The sequence below is a fragment of the Rhineura floridana genome, chromosome 1, assembly GCF_030035675.1.
Source record: "Rhineura floridana isolate rRhiFlo1 chromosome 1, rRhiFlo1.hap2, whole genome shotgun sequence".
In the NCBI taxonomy this organism is placed as follows: domain Eukaryota; kingdom Metazoa; phylum Chordata; class Lepidosauria; order Squamata; family Rhineuridae; genus Rhineura; species Rhineura floridana.
The window spans coordinates 13,413,813-13,432,002 of NC_084480.1; the positions used below are offsets into that span (position 1 = coordinate 13,413,813).

Here is an 18,190-nt window from a genome sequence, read left to right on the forward strand (position 1 = left end):
TCCTCAGAAGTCTTTGGTGAGGTACCTTGTCAAACGCTTTTTGAAAGTCTAAGTACACTATGTCCACTGGATCACCTCTATCTGTATGCTTGTTGACACTCTCAAGGAATTCTAATAGGTTACTGAGACAGGACTTTCCCTTGCAGAAGCCATGCTGGCTCTGCTTCAGCAAGGCTTGTTCTTCTATGTGCTTAGTTAACCTAGCTTTAATACTACTTTCTACCAGTTTTCCAGGGACAGAAGTTAAGCTAACTGGCCTGTAACTTCCAGGCTCCCCTCTGGATCCCTTTTTGAAGATTGGCGTTACATTTGCCACTTTCCAGTCCTCAGGCACGGAGGAGGACCCGAGGGACAAGTTACATATTTTAGTTAGCAGACCAGCAATTTCACATTTGAGTTCTTTGAGGTCTCTCTTGTGGAAGCCATCCGGGTCCAGTGATTTGTCAGTTTTTATACTGTTCATTAAGCCTAGAACTTCGTCTCTCGTTACCGCTATTTGTCTCAGTTCCTCAGAATCCCTTCCTGCAAATGTTAGTTCGGGTTCAGGGATCTGCCCTATATCTTCCACTATGGAGACAGATGCTAAAAATTCATTTAGCTTCTCTGCAATCTCCTTATCATTCTTTAGTACACCTTTGACTCCCTTATCATCCAAGGGTCCAATCGCCTCCCTAGATGGTCTCCTGCTTTGAATGTATTTATAGAACTTTTTGTTGTTGGTTTTTATGTTCTTAGCAATGTGCTCCTCAAATTCTTTTTTAGCATCCCTTATTGTCTTCTTGCATTTCTTTTGCCAGAGTTTGTGTTCTTTTTTATTTTCTTCATTCGGACAAGACTTTCATTTTCTGAAGGAAGACTTTTTGCCTCTAAGAGCTTCCTTGACTTTGCTCGTTAACCATGCTGGTATCTTCTTGGCCCTGGCGGTACCTTTTCTGATCTGCGGTATGCACTGTAGTTGAGCTTCTAATATAGTGTTTTTAAACAACTTCCAAGCATTTTCGAGTGACGTGACCCTCTGGACTTTGTTTTTCAGCTTTCTTTTTACCAATCCCCTCATTTTTGTGAAGTTTCTTCTTTTGAAGTCAAAAGTGACCGTGTTGGATTTTCTTGGCAATTGGCCATTTGCATGTATGTTTAATGTAATAGCACTGTGGTCACTGCTCCCAATCAGTTCAACAACACTTACATCTCGCACCAGGTCCCGGTCCTCACTGAGGATTAAGTCCAGGGTTGCTGTCCCTCTGGTCGGTTTCATGACCAACTGGTCTAGGGCACAGTCATTTAGAATATCTAGGTTGTTTTCATTCAGCCACCATGTGAATGATTGTTTCACTTCTGGTGGCAATAAGAGGTAGCACCACTTTTTTTTGGCAATGCCATCCTGGAACACTAGGAATCACTAGGATATAATGGAAATGAGACCATGGAACAACCTCTGCAGGGAATCATGAGGATTAAGGATAGAAATTGCTTCAGAAGGGAGAAAAGGAGTCTTTCCTACAGAAGAGTCTGAAACATTGAGATTCCTCTGTGATACGAGTCCTCTGATGACCACTCTTCTTCCTCCTAACCTGAGGAAAGAGGGCATTTTTAAAGCCAGTTTTACTGTGGTGGAATGCACTGCTGAATCAAACAGACACTGTGTCCAGAGGTGGAGCAGACCATTAAAGTGGAATTCTTTATATTTTTAAATACAGAATTCTGTCAGATGCCAGTGGGTGGGAATCAGGGAATTACACCTTCAGACTCACCTGAGGTGTGAGAGAGAACCAAGGTGTGCTCGTGCTGGGACTCCAATGGACTTCTTTCTTCCATTGGGCTCAGCACTCAGTGGAGGAAGGTGTTTGCCCCTGTTGTGGATGTGCTTTCTTCCTGTTCTTTTATACATCTTGCTCAATATCAATCATTATGCCCTCTTTAACTCTCTGAATGAATTGAGCATCAAGGATAGTTGCAGAAAAATTGGAATTGCACCATTCTGATCAGATACGGCCTTGAACACTGCCCTAACCTGAGGCAGACATTTGGAAGGCTGTAGGAGCTGGTATAGCACAGTGGGGAGGAGAACCTGGCTGGGAGTCCAGAGGCTGTGAGTTCAAATCCCTGCTCCTGTCTCCTGGGTGTCAAGGGCCGGCTAAAGATCACCCCCACAGGGAGTGGCTCAGGGGTTACATGCCCTGCCACCTGTGCAGCCATGGTCAAGCTGCATAGTCCCAATGAGCCCTGTTGCTCCTCAGCTGGCAGTTGCGGACAAGGAAGGGGCTGGCTTGTGCATCTGTGGCAAGCTGAGCAGGCCCTAGCCAGCTGGGGAGGACTAGCCTCAGAGGGAGGCAATGGTAAACCCCCCTCTGAATACCGCTTACCATGAAATCCCTATTCATAGGGTAGCCATAAGTCGCAATCGACTTGAAGGCAGCCCATTTCCATTTAGGAGTTGCTATCTGGCAAACATAGTCCCACTGCTATACAGGAACTGTTCTGATTGTATTGATTACTCTCTGCGGCCATCTGGTGGCCTGTGAGAGGAATGTCATTTTCCTTGGTATTTAATTACAAATGGGCTAAAAGTCTGCTGGGGCAGACCCAAATTGGACAAGGCTGCTAGACGCATCGCTCTGACCTGCCACATGAGAACATGAAGGAAGTCTGGACACACTGACAGGGCCTTCAATTGGCAGTTTTTCTTATCTGCTGAAGCTGGCTGCTGAGCTGAGTAGTGACATAACTCAAGTCATGCTTTGCTGGATCTTTAGGAGATTGCTCACACTGGGAGTTCCCTTTCTGACTTGGCAGGGCAGGGAGGACTGACACTTTGGAAATGTAGCTCTTCAGTGCATCACTGTTCTATCTGCAAACTTGGTTTCAGAGCACTTTCCTGCTGGTGCCATGAGAAGCCGAGATGAAGGAAAATGAAAGCAGAACGGTTTTTGTTTCCTTTGTTTTTAGAGGGACAGTGAAGCTCAGAAAAAGAGATCAAGAATAAGACTAGTAAGTAAGCAACAGGCTAAAGAGATGAATGGCGATTTGAAAGAACAGGCCTGGCAGATATGTGCCCTGTGGGGCGAGAGACAAAAAATCATGCCTGGCTTCTGAGCCAGACGGCGAGGGATGTGGGAAGCACTGCAAGGAAGCAAAACTAGTCAAATGATCTCCGCCTCTTAAGCAAGTAGGAGTAAAAAGGTCAGCCTGGGTAACCTCCTGCATCAGTTGGGACAAGGGTTTCGTAGCCTGAATCCAAAGTTACTTACTTTCTATCTTGGTACACTGCGGGCTAACAACTTTCAGAGCCTCCTTCTTCGGCCTCATAGGGCACCAGGAACCATCCTCCTGGAATTTGATCTCATCTACATCTGAACATTCATTTAGAATTTCCATAAAGAGTCTGGAAAACAGCATCAAACATTACTAGTTTGTTTCCACTGATTGCTCTGATAGCGCCTCCGAGAGATGGTTGCCTTTGAAAGATACTTCAAAGATACTTCATCCTAAAGGGATGTCCCAGCGCCTCACCAAACCAAAAGGCAATTACCACCGTGAGCTACGGTTGACCAGCTGGTGTTAGGTTCTGCAAATATTCATTCTGGGGCATTAGTAATGGACCACAGAGTGCTTTGACTCTGATAAGGTATGAGGGTTTGACAAACACTTACCATAGCTTTTTTACATTTTTATAATATCCAAAATGGCTCAGAGTCCAAATGTAAAATCAGATTAACACATGGTTTAATAAAAAATTCTGATCATGAGACAATAGCTAGTTAACCAGCCTGTGGATCAGGAGTCATGCAGCTTTACACCCATAAATTAACTGCATGTTGCCTCAATCATATAAAGTCATCCACAGAGCTCTACATGGGGCAAAGGCCGAAGCCAGGTCTACAGCCTTGGAAGCTTGATGGCAATTTAAACGGTTATAAAACCCTTTGACACATTACATCTATATAGGCTCAAGGTGTAATGTTGGTTAAAGAATAAAGTGGGTTATGGGATGCAAGTTCCAAGCTTCAAATCCAGATTAGCACCAGCCCTTTACGGCTTTATCACAACCAAATGCATGCCTCTGGGCGTACACTATGCTAGCTTTGTTTTTATTATTATTATTATTATTATTATTATTAGTAGTAGTAGTAGTAGTAGTAGTAGTAGTAGTAGTAGTAGTAGTAGTAGTAGTAGTAGTAGTAGTAGTAGTAGTAGTATCCCGCCCTTCCTCCCAGCAGGAGCCCAGGGCGGCAAACAAGGCACTAAAAACACTTTGAAACATCATAAAAACAAATCTTAAAATACATTAAGACAAAACAGCATTAAAAACATTTTAAAAACTTTTTTAAAAGCGTTAAAACATTATTAAAAAACATATTAAGCAATTCTGACACAGATGCAGACTGGGATAGCTCTCAACTTAAAAGGCTTGTTGAAACAGGAAAGTCTTCAAAAGGCACCAAAAAGATAGCAGAGAGGGCGCCTGCCTAATATTCAAGGGGAGGGAATTCCACAGGGTAGGTGCTGCCACACTAAAGTTCCGTTTCCTATATTGTGCAGAACGAACCTCCTGATAAGATGGTATCTGCAGGAGGCCCTCACCTGCAGAGTGCAGTGATCGACTGGGTATATAAGGGGTAAGACGGTCCTTCAGTTATCCTGGACCTGAGCTGTATGGGGCTTTGTACACCAAGACTAGAACCTTGAACTTGGCCCGGTAGCAAATGGGCAGCTTAAGGAGCTTCTGCTGTTAATTCACTGAATCCAGCAAACTGCCTGTATAGTTCTGAGAGTACAGTTATGCTCACCCCACAAAAAAACAAGAAGCTGCCTTCTTTTCTTACCCATCTAAGATGAGACTCTCATATGCCGCTTTCTTGTCACACACAGGGCATATCCAGGTGGGTTTCTTTTCATTCATTTGTAGATAGAGAGCAGCATCAAAACACTGCAGGTGGGTACAAGTAACAGCACGGCAGGGAATTGTCAACCTCATTTTCCCCAGCTGGAGACCAGGTCAGGTAGAGAAGGGGTGGAAGGTAGGCAGGCAGAATTGGAATGGAAGACGGAGAAAGGCCCCTTATTAGACAATGGAATAGCAACCTAGAGTGTGGGTTTGTGGGCCTCCCTAGGGAAGGTCCTTGAACCACTCCCACCCAAGTTACAGCTCCCCAGCAATCAGATTGCCTCCCACAACTGATCAGTCAGACTCACTCAGAGGGAGGAAGTCAATTATGAAACCTTCCCCTCAGGAAGGATTAGAGTTGTATAAAACGCTGCACACAGCATTAACAGCACTGCATGTGTGGATCAGGGTTTGTATACGTCACATACCCCATCGGAGAAGTTATGTTAGCAGACATAACTCAGAATCCTTCCAACTGTCTATGGGAGTATTTCAAGTAGCTGCTCTTGGCTTAGGAAGACAACCGGAAGGAGAAGGAGAGGGGATGCCCCAAGATGCCAGCAAAGAAGAATAACTTATTGGAGAAATCCAAATGGGTTTATTAAAAAAAGAAAAGGAGCCCAACGCGTTTCGGCCACATAGGACTAGGCCTTCGTCAGGGGCTAAAAATTAAAACATACAGAAATACAATCAGTGATTCATGCACATCAACTCATATAGTACAATGTAATACCAAATGGCATGTGGGGAAAAAACAAACATACTCACATACCGAATATAAAATATTTGTACATTTTGCCTACAACACGATTCCAGAGACACATTTTATATTCGGTATGTGAGTATAATGTTTGTACTACGTGAGCTGATGTGCATGAATCACTGACTGTATTTCTGTATGTTTTAATTTTTAGCCCCTGATGAAGGCCTAGTCCTATGTGGCCGAAACGCGTTGGGCTCCTTTTCTTTTTTTAATAAACCCATTTGGATTTCTCCAATAAGTTATTCTTCTTTGCCGGCATCTTGGGGCGTCCCCCCTCACTCTCCTTCCCGTCATTTTGGATGCCTTGCACTTTTGCTGTTTGTTAGGAAGACAACCATCAGCCGTTCTGAGAACCTTTTGTCATCCAAATATACAGCACAAATTTACAAACATATGAAACTGCCTTATACAGAGTGAAATTATTCGTTCATCTAATCCAATACTGTCTACTCTTATTAGAAGCAGCTCCCAGAGTCCCAGAGATATCTCCAGTCCTGCTACCCAACATCCCGGGGTATGAACTTGAATCAAGTGTTCTACCACTGGTGTAGGCCTCCTTCCTTTTGGAATTTTTGTAGGAGCTTGCCAGTTCAACTAGGCTTCTTTAAAAGAAGATGTAGTAACATCTTACCACCCTTCTCTTAAAATTTTATTTTTTTTTTGGGGGGGGGGGTTGAATTCAGTGCTAAAACTCAAATTCCACATAAAGATTGAAACTATAGCAACTTGCATAAATAACTACCAACACATTTGCAGAGCCTACCTCTCAATTTTTGTTATTTTATTTATTCATAAATATAAGCTACTTAAACATCTAATCTGTTTACACAAGGCAATAATACACAGATATAATCAGGAATTATTATTATTATTTGATTTATATCCCGCCCTTCCTCCCAGCAGGAGCCCAAGGGGGCAAACAAAAGCACAAAAAACGTCAAAACATAAAAACAAACTTTAAAACACATTAAAACAAAACATCTTCAAAACATTACTTTAAAAAAGCTATCGAAATATCTTCTAAGATTAAAAACATTTTAAAAAAGAAAGTTTAAGAACATATTGAAAAGCAATTCCAACACAGATGCACACTGGGACAAGGTCTCAACTTAAAAGGCTTGTTGAAAGAGGAAAGTCTTCAATAGGCACCAAAAAGATAACAAAGATGGTCTAATTTTTAAGGGGAGTTCCACGTATTAAAAAACAAATAAACATAACCAAGTCATGTGTCTGGATAGGCTTGTTGAAATAAAAGAAAACCAAAGCAAGTAATTTCCCCGTGAAGGATAATCGAAAGCATTTCTCCAACTCTACTTACAGGACACATTAGTGATACTCGCAGACTGGTAGTGGCAATTTCGCTATCTGGGTCAGCTGTCAGTTTTTCTTTAACTATTTCAAAAAAGAGAAAAAAAAGATTGAAAATAAATAATTTACTATCTTGCTAGAATATAACTATTATTGTGCCATTCTTGTTTGCTCAAAAAGCTTGAGAGAACAATTCATGGCCTACTTACTTCAACAATTTATAAATATAACACAAAATGAGAACATTGACAAAACTACAAAGCTTCACATTACAACTTTTTAAAAAAATTAGCCTAACCTTACAAATCTGTTACTGGTTTCCCATCCTGAATACTTTTGCTATATCAAGTCTGTAAAATAAATGCATGTAGAGTAGCGGATCAAAACAAGTTGATGGGAGGCTGATTCTGCCCGCTACCCCAACCAACTGTACTGGCTATACTAGGAAGTCCAGCTGCTGCTTTTCCCTGCAGGGTGTGGAAGGTGCAACACGAAGAGGTGTCCCAGAGGACTGAACGGCAGCAACCTAAAGCAGCATGTGAGGTACGATTTATTTATTTATTACATTTATACCCCACCTTTCTTTTCATGATAGAAACCCAAGGCAGCTTACATATGGTTCCCAGGCGGTCTCCCATCCAGGCACTGACCAGACCTGACCCTGCTTAGCTTCAGCTAAGGGTGCTGGCCTCATGTGCCTTCAGACCACAATGCAGGACACAGTTTACGAACTCAAGCTGGGTGTCTGGAGCAGGTCCAGAATCCTCTGTGGCGGTGCATGCAAAGCTTAAATCTACAGTTCAGCACCAGACTCAGAAATCTTTTCAGGATTTCTTTCTAGCTAGCCTTTCCTGAGATTTCAATAAGACAATTTGTAAAAAAAGAATACAGAACAGTACTTTGCCCTTAATGAAATTTCTGTGATGACAAAACATTTCCCTCCGTTTGGGATGGGGGCAGTGGGAGCTGCCGTTCCCCGTTCAGCAAGACGCTTTTGCGACTCTCAAGCCTGTTTTGCTGCTCTCGAAGCCTGTCCTTGCCGCCTGCTTTCTTTCCATTCAGGAGGTGGCTTTGTTTTTTTGGCTGCTAGGAGCTTGCAGCTGCGGCTCCCTTTTTTGCAGCCTTGTTGGCGACAGCGGCGGTATTATATTTTTAGATGCAGATCCCTATTTGCAGCCTTTACTGTAGTCTCGCTTAGCATTTTCAGCAGCGAGGTTTTCTCCTTCCCGGCTCGCTACTGCAGCCGTCAGGAGACCGCCACTGCACTTCTTCCTCACGGCTTGTTTCTACACTCCCTCCAGCTCACTACTGTGGCCGTAAGGAGGCCATGGCGGCTGCTCTTCTGGAGACCACAGCTGATCCCCCCTCCCCCCCGGGCTCGCTTCTGTGGCCGTGAGGAGGACCCATCAGCTGTTCTTATTTTCATGGCGCCGACTTCTTGTCTGTACTCACGAGTGTCCGTAAAGTGAAGGTCTGTATAGCGGGGTATTCCTGTACCAAGGAGCACAAACTAGCATACATGGTTCGTCTCATTTTATCCTCACAATAACCCTGCAAGGTGGGTTAGGCTGAGAGATAATGACAGGCCCAAGGTCACGCAGTAAACTTTAAGGCTAAATGGGTATTTGAACATGGTGCATCCCCATCCTATTCTGACACTCTAGCTACTGCACCTGCTAGTATACTCTTCATGGTCAAATATTGCAAAATGCTTCAGTAAGCCAAAAGCACTTTTGACTCCTTTGTTGTTATGTGCCTTCAAGTTGGTTACGACTTATGGCGACCCTATGAATCAGTGACCTCCAAGAGCATCTGTCATGAACCACCCTGTTCAGATCTTGTAAGTTCAGGTCTGTGGCTTCCTTTATGGAATCAATCCATGTCTTGTTTGGCCTTCCTCTTTTTCTACTCCCTTCTGGTTTTTCCAGCGTTATTGTCTTTTCTAGTGAATCATGCCTTCTCATGATGTGTCCAAAGTAGGATGACCTCAGTTTCATCATTTTAGCTTCTAATGACAGTTCTGGTTTAATTTGTTCTAACACCAAATTATTTGTCTTTTTCGCAGTCCATGGTATGTGCAAACCTCTCCTCCAACACCACATTTCAAATGAGGATTTTTCTCTTATCCGCTCTTTTGACTGTCCAACTTTCACATCCATACATAGAGATTGGGAATACCATGGTTAGTGTTCAGTGATACATCTTTGCATTTGAGGACCTTTTCTAGTTCTCTCATAGGTGCCCTCCCCAGTCCTAGCCTTCTTCTCATTTCTTGACTATTGTCTCCATTTTGGTTAATGACTGTGCTGAGGTATTGATCATCCTTGACAAGTTCAATGTCCTCATTGTCAACTTTAAAGTTTCATAAATCTTCTGTTGTCATTACTTTAGTCTTTTTGACATTCAGCTGTAGTCCTGCTTTTGTGCTTTCCTCTTTAACTTTCATCCACATTCTTTTCAAATCATTACTGGTTCCTGCTAGTAGTATGGTATCGTCTGCATATCTTAAATTATTGATGTTTCTCCCTCCAATTTTAACATCTCCTTCATCTTGGTCCAATCCTGTTTTCAGTATGATATGTTCTGCATACAAATTTTACACCCTTGTAAAAATACACACTGTATTTTTACACCCTTGTCTCACACCCTTTTCTATTGGGAACCAATCAGTTTCTCCATATTCTGTCCTTACAGTAGCCTCTTGTCAGGAGTATAGGGTGTGCATCAGGACAATCAGATGCTGTGGCACCCCCATTTCTTTTAAAGCATTCCATTAAATCTTAAAGTAGCCCTCCCCCACCCCTATTTCTTAACTATTTTCTCCTGAGCTCTGTCAATACTCTGCTACTCCACAAACTTAGTCATATGGTGCTCCCAAGAACCACTCTGATAAGGAGCCACCCAACTGTTTTTATTAGAGTGCATACACTGGAGAAACCTAGAGCCCATTACAAACAGGGAAGAAAATGTAAGAATCATTCTACTCACTTAATGCTCGGGAATGATCAGGGTTTCGAATACCTTTCATTTTTAGCCTCTGCAGCAGCATGGCTGAAGTGAGTTGACGTACAAGATACACAGACATTGAGTAATTCTACAGGGGGGAAAATGTGACAGAATGAAAGGTCCTCCTGTGTCACAGACAAATAAAACAGTAAGCCTCTACTGACAGCAGACACAAATACAGAAAAGCAGATCATAGCAAGTTAAACATGAGAAAGAGTTTCATGAATGGGTTATTTACATTTTCCCTCAAAACAATTCTAGTTTTTTATATGAAGACATTTTGTGACATAGAAAGAGACTGCAATTTACCTTTCCAATTTCAGATGCCCAGGAAATAGAAATCTGATTTGGCACTGCAGAGGACAACCTGACTAAAGATGTAATATTCAAGGGGCGCCCAGGTCTCTTTTGCTCAATCCCATTTTTGGGTGGTGGAGCATATCCCTAAAAACCATAGGAACAAAAATATTTTTCCATTTATGTACTTTTTTCTTTAGAGACTATTAGAAGAGCTGCAAATTCTAGCAGGTTAAGGAGCATATCCAAGCTAAAATTAAACACTAACGTCTCACTTATTTCAATGGAAGAATTAAACATGTGCTACGTACTCCATTATTCCTGCTGAAATAAGCTGTACTAAATGACTGTGCCCTTAAAAGATTTACAGCTCAAATCCACCCAAAAGTAAGTCTCACTTTGTTCAGCTGAGCTTACTCCTAAATGTAATTGAGTAGGACTGCAGCCTTACAGTGCAATCCTATATATGTTTACTTAGAAGTAAACCCCAATGGGTTCAGTGGGACTTGCTTCCAGGTGTGCGTATAGGACTGCAGCCTTAGGCTGCAATCCAGTGCATGTCTACTTAGAAGTAAGCTCCACTGGGTTCAATGAGACCTACTCTCAGTTAAATGTGCATCGGATTGCAGCTGTAGTAACTTAAGTTTGGGGAGGGAAGAAAGGACCACATCACTTTTTTCACAAAAGAAGTTCCCTATGACAGAGCTGGAGTTGCTAGTCTAATCAAAGCACTGCGATGAGAAAACAGACTTGGTACGCAATCACACAGTACTTTGCCAGCTATTTTCCTCCAAACCAGAGAAGAAAAATTGGGGGAAAATCCAAGCTGTGAAAAAAGGACTTCAGAATCAGTGCAAATAATTCAAATTGATGCAGTACCAACCAAGTTTTGCAATTGTGTCCATTCACAGATCCATGACCTTCATCCCAGAGACATGAGACATTTATGTGCAAAGCTGTATGGTAAAGGGTATAGCACCCCTTTGTACCGGCAAGCAAGGATTCCAAGAAGTTTAGATTACAGCAGATATGCCATCAAAAAAATTTCAGCAACTTACTGGCAATGGAAAGAGCTTCCCATTTACTTTTATGCACAAGCTACTAGGGTAGTTATCTTCTTGAGGGCAGCTGGTTTCTGCCAGGCATAACCTATGTGCAGAAGAGAATCTTGTTGAATGGCAACATGAATGCACATTAAAATGTACTCCAATTAAAGGAGGCATTTCTATATTTATGTAAAGAAGATGAAGTCACCTTAGCTGAACTTGCACAGTGTAATCCCTTCTGCCTCCTGGCAAAAAGTCCCTGTTGCAACAAAAGTAGAAGTTATTTAGACAATAAGGTTGCTTTATCTCAACAAGTCAACCCCTCACACAGAGACTACTTTCCTAATCCCTGAATTGTAACATTACGTTGCTTTTGTGAGTGTAGGTATCAATACATACAGAGGTAGATAAACATATATACACACAGGACAGCAAAAGATCAAATGTAACCATTTTCTACGGACAGCAATGAGCGCAGCTATTTGTAAACAACACATGGCTAGTTTTCTTAGCTGTCTCTGTGGAGACAAACCTGCACGAAAGCTGCCAAATATGCTCTGAAGCATCAAAAGAACCACAACCAAATTCATAAGTACTTCCAAGTGTCATTTTTGCTAGATCCATTCATGGTATTTGAGGAGAATGACAGACTGCAGCCTCAGTGATATATAACTACATATTACTGATTGTCACTCAGCATATTCATATACAGTACATAACATGCAACTGAACGTATAATTTAACTGCTGTCATACAGTTTTTCATATTTCCAATAGGATTCTCATTTCTGAACAAGCTGCCCACTCACACTGTAGTCTTGGAAGAACATGTTCATGCTACAAGATTGTTAACTGAAACACAGAACTATTTTGCCTAGAAGAACATAAGAAGAGCCTGCTGGATCAGGCCAGTGGCCCATCTAGTCCAGCATCCTGTTCTCACAGTGGCCAACCAGGTGCCTGGGGGAAGCCCGCAAGCAGGACCCGAGTGCAAGAACACTCTCCCCTCCTGAGGCTTCCAGCAACTGGTTTTCAGAAGCATGCTGCCTCTGACTAGGGTGGCAGAGCACAGCCAACATGGCTAGTAGCCATTGATAGCCCTGTCCTCCATGAATTTGTCCAATCCTCTTTCAAAGCCATCCAAGCTGGTGGCCGTTACTGCATCTTGTGGGAGCAAATTCCATAGTTTAACTATGCGCTGAGTAAAGAAGTACTTCCTTTTGTCTGTCTTGAATCTTCCAACATTCAGCTTCTTTGAATGTCCACAAGTTCTAGTATTATGAGAGAGGGAGAAGAACTTTTCTCTATCCACTTTCTCAATGCCATGCATAATTTTATACACTTCTATCATGTCTCCTCTGACCCGCCTTTTCTCTAAACTAAAAAGCCCCAAATGCTGCGACCTTTCCTCGTAAGGGAGTCGCTCCAGCCCCTTGATCATTCTGGTTGCCCTCTTCTGAACCTTTTCCAACTCTATAATATCCTTTTTGAGATGAGGCGACCAGAACTGTACACAGTATTCCAAATGTGGCCGCACCATAGATTTATACAACAGCATTATGATATTGGCTGTTTTATTTTAAATACCTTTCCTAATTATCGCTAGCATGGAATTTGCCTTTTTCACAGCTGCCGCACACTGGGTCGACATTTTCATCGTGCTGTCCACTACAACCCCGAGGTCTTTCTCCTTGTTGGTCACCGCCAGTTCAGACCCCATGAGCATATATGTGAAATTAAGATTTTTTGCTCCAATATGCATAATTTTACACTTGTTTCTACTGAATTGCATTTGCCATTTTTCCGCCCATTCACTCAGTTTGGAGAGGTCTTTTTGGAGCTCTTCGCAATCCCTTTTTGTTTTAACAACCCTGAACAATTTAGTGTCGTCAGCAAACTTGGCCACTTCACTGCTCACTCCTAATTCCAGGTCATTAATGAACAAGTTGAAAAGTACAGGTCCCAATACTGATCCTTGAGGGACTCCACTTTCTACAGCCCTCCATTAGGAGAACTGTCCATTTATTCCTACTCTCTGCTTTCTGCTTAGGTTAGTCTTAGGTTTCCAAGTAACCTGCAGGTATCTGCTAATTTATATGGGAGAAAGGATGCCCAGAGGTAGATCAAGTGGTCTCTTACAAAATTCCACTCCTCTGCAATTTTGTCAAAGAAAGTTAACCAAATCTGAGATGAGAGAACTCAGGCTAAACATTCTGCTATTACCGGGAAATGCAGATTTCTCTGACTTGTTGAGGTGTTAAAGCAAAGATAAAGAACTTTTCTTGGAACCTCTGAATGCTGCTCTGTACTGCAAAGAGAAAGAGAGAGGGAGACATGAAAAGAGCTTTTAGCTGTAATCTATTGACAAAGTTCAGAGACTGCAGAAAGCAGCAAGAGTCTTGTAATTTCCAGATTTCACAGAAACACAGATGACTTCCAAATAACAGAGATGTACAGCTTTCAAATCTTCAACCCAGATTAAGTGCATAGACCATCATACTTCTGCGTTTATATGGATTTAACAGTGCGCCTTGTACTATCAGTATCCCAAACAATTATATTCTGTACACTTCAGTAGCTTGGCAAGCTAACAGCTTTATAGTCATCATAAATGAGGACAGTTGTGATGTCTTCAAAGTTGACACACTGTAACAAGTATTATAAGAGGAAGGTGGCCCCCAAGTGAAAATGGTTAAGTGATTTGCACTCCTCATAAATACTGAAATAATTCCATAGCTAGAATTTTGCTAGTCAAAGGATAACACACCAACATAGTCAATACTGCAGGATGTACACATTTAGTGATACACACTAAAGACTAACAAAATCTAGCCTGCAATAATGAAAGCTAATTGGACCGATGCATTTAGGATTGAGTTCATTTTAACATTTTAATTTCTATTTTGTACATTAATTTCTTCAGGTTCCTTGACTATTTGCATTCCTTTAACTCTAGATCAAGGAGTCATGCTTGTCCACAACCCCCCCCTCAATAAAACACAGATAAAAGAGAGAGAGAGAAAAGGGAGCCAAGAACAAAAGGAGGAGAAAGGGGGAAAGCACGACAAACTAGAGAGATGGGGATAGAAGAGGCAAAACTCAGGAGCAGAACATTAAAAGGTGAGGACAGAAAAAAGCAGGAGCCAAGAACTAAGGTGGAGAGCAGGAAAAATCACGGCTGAATGATGGCGGAGAGGATACTGGAGACAGAAAGAATGCATGAAAAAAAGTGCTGTCTCTCTAAACCAACCAAATTATGTCGTGATATTCTAACACTTACCTAAGCTTGTAGGTTTGATGAGAACATCAAGCACATCATAGAATGGGAGGCTCTTCAGCTGAACATCAGGATGCACAGGTGGAACTGGAGGTGACGGCTGCTGCATCTCAAAGCGAGGCTTTGTGTCCTGAAGTAGCACTGAACTAAGAGGCGAGGAAGGGGATTGAGGAGCAACTGAAGTAGACGGTAACGGATGCAGGCCAGCAGCCGCTAAATCAGGTTCTACTGGAGATGAGCTGCTGTCCAAAGTGAAGACAGAAGGTTTTACAGTAGACAAGTCAGAAAGACCTTCTATTGTCCTGGGATATCGGCGCCTGTAGAGTTCTCGGATCTTTATCTGAACTGCTGGGCTGCAGCCACTCTTCAGCAAGTGCAATGCCCTCATCAGGAGGTCATGTTTGCGTCCACTTTTATTACGTCCAGCAAAGCCCAACAGCACTTGTAGTTCAGAGACCCGAAAACTTGATACCATATTCTAAGAGGAGAAATAGAAGAACAGTATATCAAAAAGACATATCATATTGAGAGGACTGAACATAAAGGTATGAAAAAATGGGATTACAAATATAGCTTAGGAGACCCCCTTTCAGTCTTACCTGCATCATCCAATAACACTGTCATATAATATATGGAGATGTCAAGCCAAGCCTTCACGGTTTAGTCTCATTTACAGAAAACACCATCAACACATTGTGGAAACATTACAGAAAAATATGGTCACTATACATGGAGTGGTTCCTACTTTTGGCAAGATCTAAAACTACTATAACAGAGTTTAAGAGGATTTGTTTTCTCAAATACAGGGCCAGATTTCCAAAAAGTTGGGGAAAACCAACTCAGAGCAGCGTTCTGAACACAAAAGCTCCATCTGAACTGGCTAACATAGTAGGCCTTATCTCCTCTGTTTCATATAAACCTTTATGCTAGAAAAGTAGAAATTTATTGTTTGTAAAAACCCAATGCGTTTCAGCCTGTTGATTTTCAGGCCTTCGTTAGGGGAATTCAGGCTAGCGAGAAGTTCAAATGAGCAGACTGCTTACAACAATATAGACGCCTCCAATATATTGTTGTAAGCAGTCTGCTCATTTGAACTTCTCGCTAGCCTGAATTCCCCTGACGAAGGCCTGAAAATCAACAGGCTGAAACGCATTGGGTTTTTACAAACAATAAATTTCTACTTTTCTAGCATCTTGGTTTCTGCCCCCCTTTCTTCCTGGTTTGGATGCTAGCCACTTTCTGTCGTCCCATCATAAACCTTTAACAACTAGACTGTTCAGAGCTCAAATAGCAAAGGCAAATGAGGAGATATTCTTGGTGGCTACCCCGCAGGTGAAGAACTTCCCTTTCCTTAAGGATCCATCTGTCCAATCCCCCCCCCTCCCAATGTGTTCTGGAAACACTGGATGACTTTCCTATTCTAGCTGGTTTTTAACAGCTGGACTTGAGCAGAGATAGGGTATAATGTCTATACTAAGCATGAATACGGGTAACTTAAATAATCACATGTTCTTCCCTGTTTATTCCTGCTGTCTCCTCTGTGTCTATTTCTAGATCAAAATCCCCTTGAGACAGTGCAGTGTCTTCTCATTCTTTGAGAAGTGCAATGTACGTGGATGGGCCAACAATTAACAACTTTTAACTGGAATGGTCAGATACAGCATGCTTCTGAATACCAGTTTCTAGAAACCACTGGGTGTGTGCTGTTGTGTTCAGGTCCTGCTTGCAGGCACGTGGTTGGCCACTGTGTGAACAGGATGCTGGACTAGATGGGCTATTGGCCTGATCCAGCTGGTTCCTCTTATGTTATGGATTATCTCTTTTCAAAATCCGATACCTCCCACGAACCAGTGAGGGCAGGTTTGTTGAAATGTTTTGTTCTCATTTTTTGTTCTTTACACTTGAAAATAGCTTCTTTCCATCTGTCAACCAAGATGTGAAAGCTCTGCAGGAAAGCTCTTTGCACTTTCAGTGTTTAAAACAAGCTAAATCAGAATTAACATCTTTTAATAATGTGGTCTATATGTTTAAGACAGCATAACCAGCTGCCTACATTGTAACCAATACAGGAAATCACAGCCACAACCAGTAGCTTGGCCATGATAATTTCTACTTTTGCTTCAGTTGTACAGCAAAGGAACTGTAATATAGCAATATAGACACAACTATATTGGCCGTACCAGACAGAACTAGTATTACACACAGTCATTTTATTATTTATACAGCAAAACAATACAGACGATGCTTCACAGTAACAAAAGCAAAAGAAAGCAAGCCACTGCTCTGCTTACCGCCTCCTCAGATTAAACAGTGGGTGAGACAGACTTGTGCATTACCAACAGAGCTGTCAGTGTAAACTACTAGAAAAGGAACAGGGCTTGCCCCAGTGAAGAACTGTACCATAGATACTCCAGGCCACAATGTAAATTAAGCCAGTAGTAGAAGTCAGTGTGATAACACTAACATTTGTACAGCGCTTTCAAGTATTAAAAAAGCTTCACATACAACACTCCTGTAATGCAAGTCACTACTACAATCCCCCATACTATGTGTATGCATGTGGGGGGGCTTTCTGGTTGTAACTCTTAGCCATGATGCTACAACTCTCATGTACGTGTGGAAGCTGGAGGAAGTGAGTATACTCGTTTGTTTTCCTCAGTGGATAGTTTCTTTGCCACCAAAGTAATATCCATTTTTTTAAAAATTGCATATTCATTCCTCTACAAGAAACATTAATTAAGAATGTATACTTCCTAAATAGTTATGATTGGAGGCAAGTTTCTGCATTCTCACTTCTCTGGTTCAACCCATGCAGATGAAAATGGCAGCAGTTCCATTTTGTGTGTGTTGTTTTGTTCTTATAAAGAGTTATTCAGTTCAGTGCTTTCTTTCATGCAAAAAGGTTTTAAAAACAGGAAAAGGTTGGCTGCTATGGCAGTTCTCACAATTGGGAGAGGCTTTGCAGTTATATTACAGAATTAAGCAAAAATGCAACATTCAATGAAATTAAAATTAGCAACAGTTGTGTAGGTTGCTTAGAGTGAAGTGGAAGCACTATTGCTTTATCAGAGTTTTATATGTACAATGTTGCTAACACAAAACATTCTGAACATTACAACAATTTGTAATGAAGATGCTGGAGTTTTGCACACAAGCATTTAGTAGCTTTGCATAATTGGTTTAGAAAATGGATAGTCCCTCTTTGCTTTGGAAGGAAAATTTTACCCAGGAGTTCCTGACAACCATAACTATACTGAGGATTAAACACTCCCTCAAGGTATTCCTATTTTGAAATATTTACAATGCTGACCTGTCTCAGTCAGCTGAAGATCACAGGATGCTTGGCAGTCATACCAGCAGAATTGCACAATGTGACAAACTGGTGCCATGTTGGTGTGATATCCTTCATGAGCTGCCATAACCAGCCTGCTTGAAGAAAAGGATACTCATAAGCTCCATTTGTAGCAATGCCTGCCAGGCACAGAAAGCCAGAAGACGCCCAAGAGCTGAAGGAAGGCTTGTAACTGCTTTCTTTGAGGTATGGTCAGTGACTTCTCTTTTTGTATTTCAGCGCCAACGAAAACATGCTTATTTATGCAGGCACTTGTA

At 41.8% G+C, this 18,190-nt stretch overlaps 1 protein-coding gene across 6 annotated transcripts in view; it reads right to left on the reverse strand.

Moving 5' to 3' along the window:
* Window positions 1-18,190, reverse strand: part of LOC133379171 (E3 SUMO-protein ligase PIAS2) — a 43,638-nt gene that overhangs the window by 15,464 nt on the left and 9,984 nt on the right. For all 6 annotated transcript variants that reach the window (XR_009761133.1, XM_061613903.1, XM_061613894.1 and 3 more), the window contains 9 exons: window positions 14,585-15,059; window positions 13,528-13,612; window positions 11,514-11,564; window positions 11,318-11,408; window positions 10,272-10,406; window positions 9,945-10,050; window positions 6,967-7,040; window positions 4,824-4,984; window positions 3,249-3,382 (listed from right to left, as the gene is read on the reverse strand). Coding sequence is in view for 5 of the 6 variants with exons in the window: in XM_061613903.1 (XP_061469887.1) it covers window positions 3,249-3,382; window positions 4,824-4,984; window positions 6,967-7,040; window positions 9,945-10,050; window positions 10,272-10,406; window positions 11,318-11,408; window positions 11,514-11,564; window positions 13,528-13,612; window positions 14,585-15,059 (1,312 nt within the window). In the remaining variant the exon portion in view is untranslated. Of the gene's footprint in view, window positions 1-3,248; window positions 3,383-4,823; window positions 4,985-6,966; window positions 7,041-9,944; window positions 10,051-10,271; window positions 10,407-11,317; window positions 11,409-11,513; window positions 11,565-13,527; window positions 13,613-14,584; window positions 15,060-18,190 lie in introns of those variants that run through there.